At 43.1% G+C, this 20,094-nt stretch overlaps 3 protein-coding genes across 3 annotated transcripts in view; 1 reads left to right on the forward strand and 2 right to left on the reverse strand.

Moving 5' to 3' along the window:
• The window catches only part of LOC126262236 (mediator of RNA polymerase II transcription subunit 20), a 600,255-nt gene that overhangs the window by 483,362 nt on the left and 96,799 nt on the right, over window positions 1–20,094 (reverse strand). The gene's annotated exons all lie outside the window — the stretch shown is intronic.
• LOC126262235 (facilitated trehalose transporter Tret1-2 homolog) overlaps window positions 1–20,094 on the forward strand; it is a 395,495-nt gene that overhangs the window by 302,294 nt on the left and 73,107 nt on the right. Inside the window, exon 2 of the mRNA XM_049958706.1 lies at window positions 9,995–10,150. Within this exon, the coding sequence (XP_049814663.1) occupies window positions 9,995–10,150 (156 nt within the window). The remainder of the gene's footprint in view (window positions 1–9,994; window positions 10,151–20,094) is intronic.
• On the reverse strand, window positions 12,250–18,313 carry LOC126262238 (uncharacterized). The gene is made up of 2 exons (XM_049958708.1): window positions 17,884–18,313; window positions 12,250–14,400 (listed from the first exon to the last, which is right to left on the reverse strand). The coding sequence occupies exons 1-2, from the start codon at window positions 18,121–18,123 to the stop codon at window positions 14,089–14,091; spliced, it is 552 nt and encodes a 183-aa protein (XP_049814665.1). The 5' UTR covers window positions 18,124–18,313; the 3' UTR covers window positions 12,250–14,088.

Below are 20,094 nucleotides of genomic sequence, written 5' to 3' on the forward strand. Positions count from 1 at the left end.
CATGGTACAGCAGCTAGTACCCTCTCCTACGCAGTTATAGTGATTCGTTGACATGTGAGTCTACGCATACGACTCTAGAAGTCGGCGGATTTCCACGCGAAGTCTATATTACGTGCACAGTGCACAACAGAATTTCTTCCCAATTAGTCTTTCTTTCATGGCTTAAGGTATTACACATGCCTGAAATTCTTGAAGTATCCTTTGTAGCCATAAAAACGAAACCATACAATGAACGCTGACGGCCGCTGAGTGCTGTACATAATCGAAAGCTTTCCGCTACTTATTTTGATGTTTGTTCGATATGTGTTTCATCTTTTTGACAGCGGAAAACTGGTATATTGGCTTTGGCACTCTCTGTTCATTATTTTCCCAACGTCTACCACACATGTTCGCTTTCTTAAGGTTACAAACAACGAAACGTTCCAACATCCGCGAAAGGCTCATTTAATATATGCTCTGCATTTAACAAATGGCTCTGAGCACTATGAGACTTAACATCTGAGGTCATCAGTCCTCTAGACTTAGAACTACTTAAACCTAACTAACCTAAGGACATCACACACATCCATGCCCGAGGCAGGATTCGAACCTGCGACCGTAGCAGCAAGTTCCAGATCGAAGCGCCTAGAACCGCTCGGCCACACTGGCCGGCTGCGTTTAACAGCATCCTTTTCTGTGCGTGATGTATATTTGAGAGAAAAGCTTGAAAGTGTATTTAGCTCGTCCTATCGTCGTAAGCGCAAAGAAATTCTATCAGCTCCTCACGCTTTGGATCATCCGTAAGAACATTTGATTTTAAAAGTAAACTGTGTCATCGTTCCGATCCTGTTATGTGCCAACAACCGAACCAGTCTTTGTTACAGGGCAGTACTTTGCGTTTTGACAGCCAATCAGTTTGAACGAGAAAAGAAAACAACGTTTCGCTCGGAATAACAGCAGAGGACAATAACTTCGTTGCCAGTGTAACAGTTTTAGAGCAGTGATGGACAGGCAGCGATGTGGATCCCACCACATCACTCCACCCTCTAGCAGGTTTTGCGTGTACGGTTTTCATTTATCGCGGAGCGCGCCCGTTACCGATAAAACTCTATCCGGATGCAGATCCTATTAGCGTGTTTTCTGCGGCGGTCTCCCGTTGTGCCGCCCGGCACGTGGCGCTGTATGTAATCTGAATGCGTGTTATGAGTCCCTATCGCTGGCAGTCCGTTTCATCCACCCAAAAAACAAACACCGTTACCGCACGTGCTGAATGCGTTTCGCCAATATCGGCCTAAATTCCAGAAAATTAGTGCACTACCGCACCACCGCGAGTAGAAACAAGAACAAATGACGTCTCGAAGCTACCACGAGAGTCCGCTGACGGCCATACATGGACCTTCCGCATTTTGCGCCCAATTCTATACGGCAGTACTACTGACATTACGTAATCTTTTCCCATGGTAGTATCTAGATTTTACTTCAGAATCTATGCCTGACTGAGCACTGTCTATGAACATCAGACGGGAGTTTCGTCACCAGGACACGACCAAGAAGTCGCTGTTAGAAACAATACCTTTGAGAAATTTACGAATTCATGTTGATAAATAAAAATAAACCGCTTCCGGTTCACGTTCCCCTACATTTTCGCACTACAAAACGAACTAAAAACGATTTACTGAAAAAAAAAAGTGTTTCGTAGCAGTCAAGTTTTAATACAATAACCGCCAAATACGACCTTTTACTTTGAGAAAGTTGTAATCTAAAAGCGCGTCTGCTCAGTTTGCTTTTATCAGCCCGCTACAGCAAAGGACATGTGATGTCATTCAAACATGGCTATAAAACAGAACACTGCCACGATTCTTTTGAATTTTACAGCCTTTTTTTTTAATGACGTTAGAGGTAACAGACTGATCTGTAAGACAGTGGTGAAGCCAATGAATGTGGTTTCATCATAAGCATTCGTGCAGCATGGATTACACTCTTCCATTAATCATGTGTTGCCGACGGCCTTGACGCAGTGGTAACACCGGTTCCCGTCAGATCACCTAAGTTAAGCGCTTTTAGGCTGGGCTAGTAATTGGATGGGTGACCATCCGCCCGCATCTCGTGGTCGTGCGGTAGCGTTCTCGCTTCCCACGCCCGGGTTCCCGGGTTCGATTCCCGGCGGGGTCAGGGATTTTCTCTGCCTCGTGATGGCTGGGTGTTGTGTGCTGTTCTTAGGTTAGTTAGGTTTAAGTAGTTCTAAGTTCTAGGGGACTTATGACCACAGCAGTTGAGTCCCATAGTGCTCAGAGCCATTTGAACCATTTTTGACCATCCATTCTGCAGAGCGCAGTAGGCAAACGGGGTGCACTCAGCCCTTCTGAGGCAAAGTGAGGGGCTGCTTGATTGAGAAGTAGCGTCTCTAGTCTCGTAAACTGACGTACGGCCGGGAGAGCGGTGTGCTGACCACATGCCCCTCCATATATATTCGCATCCTGTGACGCCTTAGGCTGAGGATGACACGGCGGCCGGTCGCTACCGTTGGGCCTTGATGGCCTGTTCGGGCAGAGTTTAGTTTTATGAATCATGAGTAACAACACACTGGTGTCGCACTATCCTGTGCTGTCGATAACAGCGAACCGAAAATACGTCATACTGGATCACATTTTTTGTGAAGCTGACTGATGTAGTGTACTTGGTGGTTCTTGTATTCAAACTTGTAAAAAAAAAAAAAATAAATAAATAAATATGCAGCCCGATGAATCGGGACATTGCAGGTTCTCTGGAAAGTATGTCGTTTTTGGTAATATTTGCGATATGCAGATGTCAAGGAACATGACACCTGCACATAAAACGGTTACATTGCAGAAACACTCCCGAATCGAAGTGTGGAATATTATATTTTAAGTCTTTTGGTACACTATTTATTTACTCGTAGTGATATAAGTTACACGACGGTATCGTTTCGGCTTTTTGCCATTGTCAAATATACCTTTAAACATGATTATGTTAGTCTATGTCTACATATGGCAGCTTACGCTTACATCTTAGCTGGTATGACGTGGTCCATAAAGCATCTCGGAGCTTAAATGTCGGTTGTCTTTTTGTTATGATATGATCACGTTATTTATATGTTTACTTTTTATTTGCGTGATCATGTAAAGTTATTTTTGAAAGCTTTGGCACCATCGATGCTGTATGTTTAGAATGGAATTTCTATTTTGCGGAAAGTGATTACGTTTAATTTTTCAGAGGTAGAGTTTTGTGGTTTTTGTGTAAATGATAAATGTTCTATTGTTTTGTATTTATCGCGATTACCCTCTTTCTTTTATCACGTCAATAAAATATAAAAAAAACTTCGAAAATTTTATTGACGTTATAAAAGAAAAAAAGGTAAATTATCGCGATAAATAAAGGATAATAGAACACTCATCATTTATGTAAAAAGTATGAAACGCAAAAATAATTCATCTGAAAAATTAAAAGTAATCAAACTTACCAGCGAAATATAATTTCTACTGTAAATGTATAGCATCACTGGAGCCGAAGCGTCAAGAAAGCTGGAAAAATAGTTTTATAAGATCACGCAAATAAGAAATAAACATATAAATAACATGATCGTATCATGAAAGAAAGACAACCGAGATTTACGCACCAACACGCCATATGGGCCACGTCATACCAGCTAATACGTAAGCTATAACTAGACAAAGACTAACACAGACGTAAGGAACAATATTACAGCTACTATACCCTGTTCACAGGTACACTTCGTAACGACAAAACGCCGTGTAACTCGTATAACTCCGAGTAAATAAATAAATAGTGCAGCCAAAAGGCTTCTTAAAATATGCCGTTCTTCGACCCCGTGCAAGCTGCGGGCCCACTGGAAAGGAAATTCTTGAAAATTAATGCAGCAGAGGTAAATAAAGAACGAAACGGACAAGACGACAATCATTCCTACCACAAAGCAAGCCGCGCTGGCGACAATCATTCCTACCACAAAGCAAGCCGCGCTGAAAGCAATTCTTGCTGCTTGCTCCTTCAGTGCTTGTTGAGTTAGTGTTACCGCCAGTGTTGGCCTGGTTACTGCTGAGTCAGACAGTTTGAATTTTCATCGAGATTCACACCAAATAACTAACGGTTAGATTTAATTGCTATTTTGAAAGTAACTAATGAAGCATTTTATTGGCATCTCACTCTACACCGCAGAAAACAGAAATACGTAGTTCCTGGAACTGCGGACGGAAGCAGCCGCTTACGTGCTGCTATAAGTACGTGCTGCTATAAGCGCTCTGGTTTCGTGGTAGGATACTTCGTTAACGATAGAATCATGAGTTCACAGCTCTCAGAGCTCTACAGCAGTCAGCCTGTTGATATCGTTTTCTAGTAAAAACTCAGCAATCTTACGTAGACGGTTCTCTTGCTAGTATGAAACTTTTCTTTTGATGGAACAATTGGTGTTTATTTAGTACACAACTGTGACTAGAATTATGATTAGATTGCCAGTAACTATGCGTAAACCGTAAACATTATTGCCGTTTCAAGTTAGCTTCACTAGTTGTGCATATTTTGTTATTCTGTTAGATTGCAATCTTGACAAAGCACTTTCAGTTACTGTTCTTTTCTTTTAATAAACACAGTCTATTTTACGTGTTGCAGTGTGGTATATTACAGTTAATTCAGACGGGTTTTACTTTTATTTTCGAAAAGTCTTACGTCAAACCTATGTTTATTGCGTTAAAAAGTACAGATTTACAACAGTTTTATTTTGTTTCTGAATAACTTGAATAGGCATTTAACAGTAGAGATTTTAATGACCTGCGCAGTTTTTCTGCTTCAAGTAATCACAGGATTAATGTTCCCACGTACACTAATTGTCAACTCTTTTGAACACGTTCACGTTATATCTAATCAATATGCTATTTTCACAATTTTCGGGTAAAGTGTGCAGCTGAGTAAATTAATACTATATTTACATTTTGTCACACGCATTTCAGATAAAATTGTTAACAAGTTCTTCATGGACCAGGAATATACACATTTTACAATTACTGGCAGCATATTCCATTTACTTATTCTGACACTGTACTTTTAGAAAATGTGTAGGCTTCATATTTCAGGCCACTAAAGATGTTGGTTATTAAACTGAGGTCAAAACGAACGGCTAAATACATTTGAATCACTGAGTTGTAGAGGCATAACCACATCTCCGTTAAAATTGTAGGCGGGGTAAACAAAAGTGGCCCGGAGAACAGTTCCAGGGTACAAAGAAACACACCGGAGGAAAGGAAATACAATACTAACCTGACTATAGCAAATGTTGAAAGTGACCACAAGTCATCTCTTGCCGCTTTTGGGTCCTTATCAGTAAGTTGCTGAAGGCGGATCGAACCTGGACGGTTGGGATTGCTGCAGTCTCATCCGAAATGTTGTGCTGCAGTTCTTGAAAACTATGAGGGTTGTCCTGATGCACCTTAAGACTTGAGGGCCCCCACACAAAGTAATCGCACACTGAAAGATCAGGTGACCTGGGTGGCCAGACCGGCCGGTGTGGCCGAGCGGTTCTAGGCGCTACAGTCTGGAACCGCGCGACCGCTACGGTCGCAGGTTTGAATCCTGCCTCGGGCATGGGTGTGTGTGAGGTCCTTAGGTTAGTTAGGTTTAAGTAGTTCTAAGTTCTAGGGGACTGATGACCTCAGAAGTTAAGTCCCATAGTGCTCAGAGCCATTTTGGGTGGCCAGCTAGGGCCGCGAACAGACTGTGAAGATGTGTAAATTTAAGTCCGGCCGGCTGTATGGGTAGTTGCCCATCCTGTTGGAAGTAACTGTAGGTCTCTTTCTCCTCCGTTAAAGCTGCCACAAATTCAGGTCCAGTAGTTTCCGCTTGTCCAGGGCACATCTACTTGCCCCACCCTGTACTTCCAACCGACAATCGGCAGGTCGAAAACGATGCAGATTTTTATTATTTTGAGTTCACAGTATCTTATTTCAAGCTCAAAACATCAAAAAAAACGTTCCCATTAGTTGTCTACGGCATATTTTATCAATTCTGACACATTTGTTTTGGTTTTAATTTATAAGAAGACTACTACATATTTAAAAGAATAGTTTATATCATACTTGCTTCGTTCTTGTGTTATGACAGTTAATTAGGGGCATTGGTGATAATTTGTAGACGATCGTTTATTTTTCGCATAGCATTTTTTCTGCCTTTGCTTTACAAATATATTTACTTTTACTACTCTGCATTCCAAAATGTCGCGTGCTGTGTTTATGTGAAAATGGTTTTCATAAAATAACGGCTTACTGACAATTGACTTGCCGTAGTCTAATCAGCGAACATCGAGATAAGTCTGTTTTGATCTGGTTATCCTCTATAGCAAGATTTCAACAGCAAATTTCACTGCTATTTTATCAAAGCGACAAAAACAAATTTCACAAATTCCGTGTACAGTCTGGGCCATTTACCCAGCGCCGCTATCTCGTGCAGCGTATACTCGCCAGCGAACAAAGACCGCAGGAAGCAGCCTCTGGCTACACAGTCATCATCGACCCAGGACAGGGCCAGAGCACAAAGGGGCGACTCAGAAGCCGATCGAGGGGCGAACGATAAAGAGAGGAAAAAAAAAAAACTCTGGAAAAGCCGCATATGAAATAGCACTTTCAGGGATTAAACGCAGCCAGCGGCAACGGTTTTTGACAAGAAGATTCGACGTCGGACGGGCGGCAAACATTTTGGTGACCCAATCTGAAGCCGGTGATGAGGTCGCGGCGGGTAGAGGGGTGAGAGCTGCGCCATTCCTGGGAAACTGCGAGTCCCGCCCGCCACAGCACCACTTTGCATAAATCCAGGCGGCGCGGCGGCGGCGGCTTGTCTGCCAATTCCATTAGCGGCACGACTCTGCAGACCCGCAAACGTATCGCTAGTGCCTGGGGTTCGACTCATTCACTCGCCGCACCCACTGTATGCCTTTCTTTGCGTTTTCTTTGTTCCACGAGAACGAAGTATGTAGCTAGTTCTGCAAACGTGAGTGTCGATGAACAAAGCCGCGGCCTGCTAGCAATGTAGCAGTTTAAAGTGGCGTGCTTGATTTGTGTGTGCGTGTATGAGGGAGGGGGATGGTGGCGCAGGGCTGTCAGATAAGTTTACATTATTCATTCAAGCACTTGGGATTCACTAATCGTTTATTTTAAACTCACAGGTGCGTTTATTTTAGTTCAAATGGCTCTGAGCACTATGGCACTTACCTTCTGAGGTCATCAGTCCCCTAGAACTTAGAACTACTTAAACCTAACTAACCTAAGGACATCACACACATTCATGCCCGAGGCAGGATTCGAACCTGCGACCGCAGAGGTCGCGCGGTTCCAGACTGTAGCGCCTAGAACCGCTCGGCCACCCCTGCCGGGTTTTATTTTAGTCTTACAAACGGTTGGGATGATATGTCCGACGGAACCCAAAGGGAATTCACAACCACACTGTAAGAATGCGGTTTGTTGCGCTGGTTAAGACATTCCAGGCAATCGTTACGTCATTAGGCAATACAATGAAACTGGAAGTAAGATCTTCTGGGTTGTTACGCCGGGGTTGTTACCCCGCCACATATTTATTCTAGGCGGTCGACGTTTCAACTCATCTGCTGGGTTCTTCTTCAGGATCTTCTGGTGTCCAAGATAAACTGAACGGTGTCCACGGTTAAGTTAGTTCAATGGTATGAAAGAAATGTGACGCAGCCTAACTACCTAAAACATTTTATCTTCAGTGACAACGACTGCGGAAGCCTGCTGACAGCTTAATAGGAAGGAAAGCTATTTCGACATTACGACCGAGCGATGTCATTGACTGTCCATATCTGATTCGTGATCTGTTGCGCTCACTTCCCATCATTAATTGCGCAAACAATTAACTATTTCAGCACGCAATGAAAGAGTCTGATACACTGTAGGTGCACTTTTCCCAAAGTCTCATTTCTCTGTTCTGAATTAAGCCCAATAGTTTTATTAGGAGCTGAAATAGTTCTTGATTCTGCTTACCGTAACGAATGGCATATTTCATTGTTTGATGTCAATCAAAAATAGACTAGTTCTAGTACGGTTCCAAACATGGCATATTTCATTGTTTGATGTCAATGAAAAATAGACAACTAGTTCTAGTACGGTTCCAAACATAAACAGTCTACTTTAAGGAGACGAATTTTCACTTCCTTCAGCAGTTCTCGATATCTGAAGTTTTAGATGCCAAGACAGCTGGTGATGACAGTTGCGGCTGGTAATGTAAGTTATCGGCTTCCTGTCACTTCATCATTCCGACCCACGCACAGCGCTTTCGAATTAAAAAGGAATTTGCGACACTGTCCGTACTCTTTGACAGGAAACTTAATAACAACAGCTTTTGTGACTTCCCTTCTTGGTGCGCATTTCGATTTATTTTTCGTTGTCATGGTTTTGCTAGTACTACGCAATGTCTCGATGCCAGCTGTGCAGCTATTTTTGCCATACTCAGTTTGTTCTGTTGTGAAAAATGGTTATTTTTACTATAACCACTTCGCTTTACTCCTGCTTCTTACATACATTCGTAACTGTAAACATCAGTCTGTATTTTAGCAACGTAGCTATAAAGTTCGTTTCGTGATAATGGCTTCAGTTTTTTTACGATATATACCAGTACGGTACACTGTCGTCTCCACTCCACCTGCAACACTTCTTTTAATGATACTCGATGTATCTTCTTTCTTATATATATTTCTTTTCTGATTTTGGGACACAACATCGTGATTGTAATAAGGTTATTTAATCAGGTTATTTTTCCGGTGCAGAAAGTTCTTGTAATATCTGTCATATTTACAGTCCATAATACAGCCAAGTTCGCAACTAGTCAAACAAGCCACTTTGTATCGCAGTCTTCAATTTATCCGAAATGCCAATTGTAACATTACGAGGTGCAACAGGCAAAATTCGTTTCAAAACCCTGTTGACAACGGCTGAAATATCAGTGTTCGTGTCGCATCCTTGTAATCCGTCAGTATCGACTTGTTTCACTGAGCGCTACATGTAACCTCTAAATCAAAAAATGGAAACTCAAGGAACGAATATCAACAATGTAGGAAAAGATAGATTACTACTTACTGAAAAGAAGACACAAGTTGCAGAGAGGCACAATTAAAAGACAATTACGTAAAGGTTTCGGCCACAGGCTTCATCAATGTGTGTGTGTGTGTGTGTGTGTGTGTGTGTGTGTGTGTGTGTGTGTGTGTTTTTACTGATGAAGGCTCTGGTCGAAAGCTTTACGTAAGTGTGTCTTAATTGTACCTGTCCGCAACTTAGCCTATGATTCAGTATTAAACAGTAATCTTATGGTAAATATTAATTCTTTTGTGCCATAAGAAACTGTTGTTGTTGATTGGTTGATTTGGGGAAGGGACCAAACAGTGAGGTCATCGGTCCCATCGGATTAGGGAAGGATGGTGAAGAAAGTCGGTCGTGCCCCGTCAAGGGAACCATCCGGCATTTGCCTGAAGCGATTTAGGGAAGTCACGGAAAACCTAAATCAGGCTGGCCGGACGCGAGTTTAAACCGTCGTCCTCTCGCATGCGAGTCCAGTGTGCTAACCATCGCGCCACCTCGCTCGGTAAAATGACAAATGTACGTAGCGTTCTCGGTAGTGACACCTCCCTCCCCCCCCCCTGCCCGGATTATTTTTTTTTCTTGTCTTTTTCTTCACAGCCCATGCAGCTGACTTCTATGTCTGTCACGGGTAACGATTCGTCAGACAAGTTACGCCTAGGTGACATTAGAGGTTTCTTCAATAAGTAATATATCACAGCATTACCATCTTATGGCTGCTCAAAAATTTTTAGCACTGAAGCTGCAAATATTCGAACGTAATAATTTCAAACCTAGAAACAATACAAGTAGAAGAACGAAAGGGAGATTAGAATTTTGAATACTGTCATTTAAGCGATAATGAAAGCCACAAATAGAAGAACCCACTTGCAAATATAATGTAACCCTGGTAAAAATGGATGTTTCAGGTGACGGTGATGCCGACCGACCCCGCCGATGGCTCGGCGGCGGCCTTGACAGCGACAGCAACAGCGACGCCGACATCGACGGGCTGCAAGGTGCCGTTACGCAGCTCCACCGTCAGCGTCGTCACGAAGCCGGACCGGCCGCAGCACTTATCGCAGGTAGGCCGCCCACTTTCGATCTCGCCCTCGTGACAGCACAGTGGAAGAGCTGGCGCCGCAGCCGGCGGGATTTTATTTATTTTTTTAACCAAATTACATTCAATTCTGTCAGCTAGCTCAAGCATCAAGTTCGTTTCCGCAGCAACTATACAAATACTCGTTAGTTTTTCTTGCTGCAATGTTATTATTTAGTATCCCAGATACGGTTCTCCTTTTATATGAGAAGCATCTTCAGAGTATGCTCTGAGGCAGCATACAATTTGTCCGAGACTCGAACTCGGGACCTTTGCCTTTCGCGGGCAAGTGCTCTACCATCTGAGCTACCCAAGCACGACTCTCGCCCAGTCCTCACAGCTTTACTTCCGCCAGTACCTCGTCTCCTACCTTCCAAACTTTACAGAAGCTCACAGGTAAGCTCAGATGGTAGAGCACTTGCCGCGAAAGGCAAAGGTCCCGACTGTTTATTCTGTTTATTTTTCCAGAGCATCCATAGTACATGCTTTTTATATAAAAGGGAAAAAGCATCTGCGATATTAAATACCAACATTACAGCAAGGAAATATTTTTTTATGTATATACGCATAGCTCAGATATGCTGCCTAACACCAAAATGGTCCATCCAGTAGCAACATCAGTTAATCGTTTAGTTATATTCGTGTCTTTTACATGCTTCCAGCCCAAAACTCATCATCAGGCCATAATAATTACACAGTATCATCCTATGATATTTATCATCATAAACTCAATACGAACTTTTGACGTCAGTACTGTAGCGAAGTCGGCGTCAGTTGATTCCTGACAGTTGCAGAGGGCTGGGCGCGGCCGTTTCGCGCGCCGACCTCAACCAACTTGTAAATCTCTATGGCAACGCGTCAGTGTTGCCATACTTCTGTAAACGGCTACTGATGTCGCCTGCAGCTGTTAGCGCTTCGCAGCTGAAAGCTGGCAACAGTGCTGCGAGTTGTCCGGGACCTTCTTACGCCCTCTCGGCTATAGGTTAGAAACATTAATTTTTGCACGGCGGCTCCGAGCACAGGTTCGTCATATGTTGTGGAAACTTGGTGTGATAATGATTATTACAACAGAAATTTGTTACCTTCAGTGTAACGAAAATAAAGTGCTTTAGACTGTTACCTTTTATTTTTACACGCTGCATTTATGTTGTGGCTGCGTTGCATGAAGGATACAAGCTTAGTCCCTCAGCATGCTGGTCACTCATTAATCTCTAATTGACAGCAGTCTGTATACGAGCCAAACCGGTAAACCGCTGTATACTTTCTGCATGATTTAATTTCTTTAGTGAAAAAATATACGTGCTGGCTTTCGAAGTTACTGGAACTTACTGACAATCAATTTAGAAGAAAAAGTTTTATTTTCCAAAATACAAGAAAAAAGTGTTTGGCACATTTCAGGCACACTATGTATTTAGATGCAATATCTTTCAGTTTTTTTTTTTTTTTTTTACCACTACTTTATTTACGTTGTCCAATGGGACACGATCTACATCAGTACTTCTTTACTTGTGCGGTAGCCAAACTGGTGAGCGTCCAACTGTGGTTCGTGTGTGTGTGTGTGTGTGTGTGTGTAAGCCTATAATTCTCTATTCCCAGATACGTTTCGCGCACGTAGTACATGGCGTAACTCCTGCGGGAGCTTAAGGTCTCCGTTATGAATCAGTTCGACCTACCCACGTTTCATGTAAACTGTACAGGTCGATTGTAAAGCTAAAATGCGGTAGGCAAATGTTCAATTTTACAGCGACTCGGTATACTATCTGTATAAGTAAACATTACAGATTATTTAGCACATTTTCTCACAGTGTGCAGAGCAATCATCACATACAGCAAAAGCAGCACAGGTTAGAAGTTTTCTATTTTTATTTACCACCTGACAAACCTGGCATTAGCCGGGTACTCATTTTACTAAATTTCAATTAGAAACGAAAATAAAAAAGAACTGTTTTTGAAGTGTAATTTCGAAAAAATTTCTTTTCTGTGTGTTCCGACGAACACCTTTGAAATTATGAAATAGGTGTGTAAAGAAATACGCATAATGCACAAATGTGAAAGTGCAATATCCAAATTAAGAAACATAGTATGTAAAATACAAATTCTTTGTAATGTTTATTTAACTCAGAAACTGATTATAAGCAATGTTTCTAGTTACATGTCCAGGAGCTACGATGAATAAATGCTTCGGTCAGCCCATCCTTGAACAAGAGACAAAGTTGTCCATGATAAAAACATGGTGATGTCAGGTCCATTTTACAATATTTAACATAATGCCCCTGTCAGATGTAACTGTAATGGCAATGTCTCGGGAAACTGCAGTCTCTGGAAGTGGAAGGGGCGCAGCAGCTTCTCGTTTCTACAACGCGGTTTTGTAAACGTCTCTATGACAACGCCTCTTTAAAGCTCTATAGACGGCTATTTCGCCTAAAGCCATTTGCACTTCGCAGTCGAAAGCTGTCAAAAGCGCTGCCAGTTGTCAGGGATTTCCGTAAGTTGGCTCGACTGTAGGAGTGACTTCGTAGAAAAAATTAATGTATTAAAACTTCATGCACGATGCGGAGTTTTTTCAAGCATCTCAGCGTTGTTGACGTCATATCTCTTGAACTATGAGTCGTATAATGATATATTTGTGTAGGTACATTCAGTGGCATATGTGAATACTGCCTGTGAAACATGTTGCGAATTGAGTAGGTAGCACAGAAGTAAGAAATTTAAATGTCATGCACAATGCGATATTTTTTCACGCATGTTAGTGTATCACGTCACGTCATGTGGACTATGATAGGTAGGTAGTTTTTATCGCCTAAGCGATTGTTGCCTGACAGTAAAGGATATGTGTACCAAGTTTGGTTGAAATCGGACCAATGGTTTAGGAGAAGATGTGAAAATACACACACAAATTTTTATAATATTTATTGATTTATTTTTGAAAACGAAACGCCAGTTAAAAATGCTAAGTATGATTTGTGTCCACAGTCATACATCAGTCAGAGAAGGGTCCACAACACATTTCAAAAAAACATTCATACTTGATGACACTGAGTATCGAGCAATTTCCGCATATCTATCCTTGCTAAATATGAAGACAGGACCACAGCCGATAGGAATATTGCAATTTTCAACACTACCGTTAGCTATAATTTCATTATCCGTTTACTGGCAACTTGTTTCGACGGTCACTTCATCATCATCATCATCATCATCATCATCATCATCATCAGGTCCTCTAAATACATAGTGGATGAATTTTCCCGAACGACATTTTTTGCAGCCTCATCGTGTCGGTGCTTCCAAGAGTTGATGCGGGTACCGCTTATTTTCACGTGGGGTTTCTGATGGATGTCGTTCGGGAAAATTCAATCAATATGTGTTTAGAGATCTAGATGACGTGTAGCGCCGAACCCGATTGACAATAAATTAATAATGAAATTAGAGCTGACGGTAATGCTGAAAATTGTAATACTAAGTATAATGAGAAACAAGGATAGCAAATACTTTGGCACGGGTGTGTCTCGACCATGCCGAATACATACGGTACAAAATTTAGTCATGTTTACAGCCCTGTCATACAAAAAGATGTTTCTTCTTCAGCAAGTAACATGCCGATTATATTTACTAACATTCGCCAAACTTTATTACTCTCCTTTGGTAAGTGTAAATTTAAAACTGGCAATGAATAATTATGACAAAATATTCTCGAACGCCTACTACTTTCATTATGCTCTTACTGGACCCGTCCTTGTTAGTGTAACACCAAGTCTGTCTTTTGAAAGACAACAGGACGAGGTCTTGGAATAAAAATTCAATGTGTAACATATCGAAGTTTGAGTCACTACTGTAGTTGGTCAAGGAGTTGAACTGTTACACACGGCGACATTGTCACAGGGCGGGGCGAATTTCACTGGGACTAGCTCGGACGGTGAGTGGTCAGTACCAGGAGCCGCCGGCGCAGGGCCAGCATGAGGGGGCGGACGCCCCCGCGCCGGTGGCGTCGACATCGGAGGGCGCGGGCAGGTAGGTCTGCCGCAGCGCGGGCACGACGCCGCCCGTGCAGTTGAGGAAGGCGTCCACGGTGAAGAAGTAGCCGTATCCGACGGGCGCGCGCACCTCCAGCGACACGAACGTGTGGCCGGGCCCGCCGCCTGTCAGCGTCACGTTCAGCTGCGCCGTCTCCGCTAGCTGGTCCAGGGCGCGCACGCAGCTGATCGTGCACGTGGGGGCCTCGCCCGCGTACACCACCTGCGACCGCACACTACAGTCGCACTCGTCCCTACACTAAGGCAAGCTGTCTTATTCTATTCGCGCTTCGGGTCTCATCAGCTTCACTGCTTCCTATAGGCGCTCCAGTACTGCCAGTCAAATAATAACACTCATCTAACGAGCCTCCGACGACTGTTCCCTCAGTTCCCAAAGACCGCCTCAGCTCGTAAACTATATCTGGATCAGATTAAAAAAGTGACAGATAGTTCTTCACGGAAAAGTTGCCACAACAACTCAAATGGGAATCCCTGGAGGGATGGCGACGTTCTTTTCTTAGAGAATTGGCATTTGCAGATGACTGCAGAACGATCCTGCTGCCGCCAAAGTACATCTCGCATAAGTATCACGAACACTGTTGTTCGTGTATGTCCATCCTTTTAGCGAGATGTCTCTGGGACGACGGGTGTTTACTATCGTGACAAAAAATAAAAACACCTACAGCCGTCCTAATGATTTTAATTTATTTTGTCGCTACCAGTTTCAACGCTTCATTGCGTCATCTTCAGGCTGTATTTGATGCGGTACAGGTTGATATGACCACCATGCATAACCCATCAGTGCCAGGATTATTGGATACGCAGATATTGTGTCAGCACTCCAACCATCAACTGAGTTGGCAGTTGGTTGGAGTGCTGACACAATATCTGCGTATCCAATAATCCTGGCACTGATGGGTTATGCATGGTGGTCATATCAACCTGTACCGCATCAAATACAGCCTGAAGATGACGCAATGAAGCGTTGAAACTGGTAGCGACAAAATAAATTAAAATCATAAGGACGGCTGTAGGTGTTTTTATTTTTTGTCGCGGTTGTTGTTTGTTGCTGTGATCTTCAGTCCAAAGACTGGTTTGGTGCACTCTCCATGCTACTCTAACCAGTGCAAGCCTCTTCATTTCAGAGTAACTACTGCAACCTACATCCCTCTGAATCTGCTTACTGTATTCATCTCTTGGACTCCCGCTATGATTTTTACCCCCCCCCCCCCCCCACACGATTCCCTCCAGCACTAAATTGGTGATCTCTTGATGCCTCAGAGCGTTTCCTACCAATCGATCACTTCTTCTAGTCAGGTTGTACCACAAATTCCTCTTCTCCCCAATTCTATTCAGAACCTTCTCATTAGTTACATGGTCTACCCACCTAATCTTCAGCATTCTTCTAAAGCGCCACATTTCAGAAGCTTCTATTCTCTTTTTGTGTAAATTGTTTAGCGTCCATGTTTCACTTCCATACATGCCTACACACCATACAAATACTTTCAGAAAGGAATTCCTGACACTTAGATCTATACTCGATGTTAACAAATTTTCTTCTTCAGAAATGCTTTTCTTGTCATTGCCAGTCTACATTTTATATCCTCCCTATTTCGACCATCATCAGCATAATCAGTTATTCTGCTTCCCAAATAGCAAAATTCATTTACTACTGTCTCTCATTTCCTAGTCTAATTCCCTCTGCGTCATCTGATTTAGTTCGACTACATTCCATTATCCTCGTTTTGCTTATGTATGTTTGGGAGCGGTTTCTGCACTTGTATCGGGGAATCTGGTGAATTTTCTAAGATATTTAACTAATTTTTCACGTTTATAGCTCCTGAATTACGCCGCCTTCTTCTTAAAGGAACTATATACTATTTTCTGTAGCAATGGAAACATATTTTAAAAAGGGATTTCAACGGATTAACATGTAAAAAATTTGGTCAAATACTAACAAGGCAAAAACGTCGAAAACCAGGCAGGAAAAGAGTGCAAGGGCGTCCATATCCTGGGGCAAGGGGAAAGGAAAAAATACAGTGCACGAGGTGCTTTTCTTTTAAGAAAATGGTTTAAAAGTACCTATCACGCAGGTTTTTAGCGATTTTGTTCATCACAACGTGTTAAGTTTTCGCAACGTTGGCATTTCGTTTTAATGTTCACAATATCGCAAAAATTGTTGCCTAGTGACATATTCATCGATATTTACAACGGAATACTTATTGTGTGCATTTTGCTTCTTCTTCTTCTTCTTCCTCGCAGTATTTACTTGAATCCCTATTCGCTCAGGATCGTGCCCTTTTCCTCTATCGTAATTTGCTCATCATGTATTTCCTGAAAGTTTTGACATTTTTTCTCGCACATTCCATCTGGTTTTTCGTCAGAACTGTCACTCATTTCTCCTTCTCATCTTTATTAAATTTACTAGGTTTAACACTCGTAATACTAGAGGGGAGGGACGACTACGATGACTTTGTGCCAACCTTGTGAAAATATCGTAATCTAGTCTGGTACTTTACATTTTAAAATTATGAAAAAGATACTTACTGTTTTTAATGATTTCGTCAGATTCGATAACTTCTCAGACTTAACTTTAAAAAGTATGATGTGATTGAACAGTTATCGAAATTTGAATTTTTTTAATCAAAAGTAGCCCTCCTCTCAGTGTAAACATTACGGAAAATGCGCTGGTGTTGTTAAGATTGTGCTAAAAATATTTTCAGGTTCTGTACTCCACTTACACGTCAGAATCTATTTAAAAAGTATGTCGTTAATAAAAGTTAAATATATATATGTATGGTGCCTGTTGTTTCGGACATGTCCAGAAGAGCAGGCAACCACTTTGATCCTCCAGCCACAATGAATCAAGGCATAAGGGAATTAAAGACATTGGCGACACTGATTTGTATCAACGGGGAAAGTTTGTGCCGGAAAAAAAACATATATGTAAGTATAGCAAGGACGGCCAGTGATCACTTCCTGTGCAGATGCACATTCAGATCGAAGCCTTACGAGAATCTAAATGTAATTTGTGCAGTTGCGGTGACCACTCTGTCTGGATGGTGTAATGATCAACGGATCTTCCTAGTAGGCAAGAGATCCGGGTTCGAGCCTAGTCCAGCACAAATTTTCTACTTGCCTCATTGATATAAATGAACGCTAACTGGCAGCTAATGCCTTTACTTCCATTGTGTCTTAAAAAGTTTAAAACATTTAACGAATCTTTTTAGGTTTTTTGGTGGTGGGCACAAAGTCTCTCCCCTCCCTTCTTCTTGGTATTACGTGTTATGGAAAATGCGTCGATACTGCTAAGGTTAATAGGATACAGTCACAGCTGCCTGTGATGGCATTTTCCGCGACCATTTCCCGTAATTGCACTGCGAGGTAGGAACACACACTACTTTGAAGCGGATCGTACCTAGTCAAGTCACCATTCTAGTTCCCGCCACAGCCGGGTCTACCCTGGCTTTGCCCAGTGACGGGGTCAGATTGTTCACTATTCTGAATCACATATCAAGCGCTCAAAACTTTGACCTTGTGCAATGACACACGCTCTGGAGCTATTGCGACAGACAGATCTGCAGCTTGAATTTTATATGGACCTATAAGTGTATTCGTTATGGTTGTATCTGGGGTGGGCTCCCTCACTGCTTCAGTACCGAGCAAGCACGTGTAAGGCTGTTCATTTGCTAGCCCCGGGGCTCACCTGCGTGGTCCTGAGAGTGACGTGCGTGGAGAGGCGCGCGTTCGGCACCGAGCAGCGCGACACCACGGTTCCCAGGTGTCCCCGCGAGCCCTCCTCCACCCAGGAGCAGTCGCCCAGCTCCAGGGAGCGGTTGTTGGCCGGCAGCTCCACAGGAAAGCCGGCGCCAGGCTGTCCCAACATCGCCGCGGCAACCAAGAGGACGGCGCCGAGCAGATGCGTTGCGGGTGTTCCGGCGGCCATCGTATCTGGCGGACGACTCTCCGGATGACCACCGGCCGAACAGTGCCTGCGGCTTGCGGTCAGAGGTCAGCCGCTGCCGGCAGCACAGATAAACGTCCCCTGCCGATAGCCACCCAGCTCGGTTAAAGCGCTGACCACAACACCACGTATCACCAACTCGTTGCATATGAATCACGTTGTGCGCGCACTGGTACTAGCCACTCTGCATCTATTGCTGCCTCTCTCCGTGGTGGCTCTATGTCAAGACATTAATTTTGGTACTCGTATTAGGTCTTCACGTGCTGACAACAGTCAGCTGATTAAAAGTAGAACACTAATAAAATTCAACAAGCCCATATTCACACACTGCAAGTGGGGTACTATAGGCTATAGCATAGTGTCATGTTCCGTCAGCGTCGTATCGAGTGGCATTGTCGGGTAGCTGAACATACCTATCGCGGATGCAGTCTTCGTCTCGTGATACAATGGTATGGAGTGTACCGTCATCTGTTGGGGGTTGTTTGGGGAAGGAGACCAGACAGCGAGGTCATCGGTCTCCGTCATCTGTCTGAACAGTCAATATTTTTTCGTGCCTGTATTGCGTTTTTGCAATTTAGGTTGTGATGACAGGCTCATCTGTAACGTAAGCTAGAATGAGGGTTGACACTTCACTTGTCAGTGAATGTGAATGCGAATACGCCGGCCGCTGTGGCCGAGCGGTTCTAGGTGTTTCAGTCCCGAACCACGCGGCTGCTACGGTCGCAGGTTCGAATCCTGCCTCGGGCATGTGTGTGTGTGATGTCCTTAGGTTAGTTACGTTTAAGTAGTCTAGGGGACTGATGACCTCAGATGTTAAGTCCCATAGTGTTTGGAGCCATTTGATTTTTGAATGTGAATACGAAATATTAGTTCTTATATGAACGCGTGGTGTCTGTTTTTACGGACATGTCCGAAAGAACATACACCACGCAATCATATAACTGATTCGCCTCGCAATGAATCCACCACCTACGGTGTCGATGCACATGTACGTTCGACCTCCTGCGGGATTCTCAAAGTAGCGGGCATTTGGGCAGGTCCTTTCAAAGCATCTTACCGCATTTTGAGCGGGAAAAGTCTCCGTCCCGTCACCAACAGCGTTTAACTAACTGACGCATCTGAGTACACTTAACGAAAAAATACAGCGCGTCAGTGTCAGTACGCCAACACTACTTTTCTACTAAAGCAAACTATCCTACTAGGACAATAGGATTTGATACTCTGTATGAAATATAAATTACGGAAAATCTCCGTCGTATAAAGGTTGCTTTCAAAACAATATTTTGCTATGTGCGGGCGAAAAAGTAAGCTGTAACAGAAAAGTGAAGTTCTCAAACAGCGCAGCACTCAACATTTTCAGCCCCTAGTTATCTGCCTGTGTAATGCATCAGGAGTCACGCTTCTTCCTTCTTCTTCCCTTTTTTTTCTTTTTTTTATATTCTTCTGGCTGGTTTGATGTGCCTTTCCCGTGTCAACCTTTCAGGGTAGCCCTTACACCAAACGTCCTCAGCTATTTGTTGCGTGCATTCATTCTCTGTCTTCCCTTCAATTTTTGCCTTGTGCAATTCCATCTATCACCACGGAAGTTACTCCTTGACTTCTCAACGCTTGTCCTATCATCCTGTACCTTCTTCTTCTAAATATTTTCCACGTGTTTCTTTACTCGCCGATTGTTCGAAGAACAATGTCTTTCAACATCCTTCTGTAGCACCACTTCTCAAACGCTCAGAATATCTTTTTCCCGATTTTCCCGCAGTCCATGTTTCACTTCCTTATAATGCTGTGATCCAAATGTACATTCTCAAAAATCTCTTCCTCAAATTAAACCTGATATCTGATACTAGTAGACTTCATTTCTCCAGAAATGCCCTTTCTGCCCGTGCTAGTCTACTTTTTATGTCCTCCGTGCTTCGTTCGTGTTGTTTAGCCTTCCGTCCAAGGTACGGCAATTCC

The sequence above is a fragment of the Schistocerca nitens genome, chromosome 6 (genome assembly GCF_023898315.1).
Source record: "Schistocerca nitens isolate TAMUIC-IGC-003100 chromosome 6, iqSchNite1.1, whole genome shotgun sequence".
Classification (NCBI taxonomy): Eukaryota; Metazoa; Arthropoda; class Insecta; order Orthoptera; family Acrididae; genus Schistocerca; species Schistocerca nitens.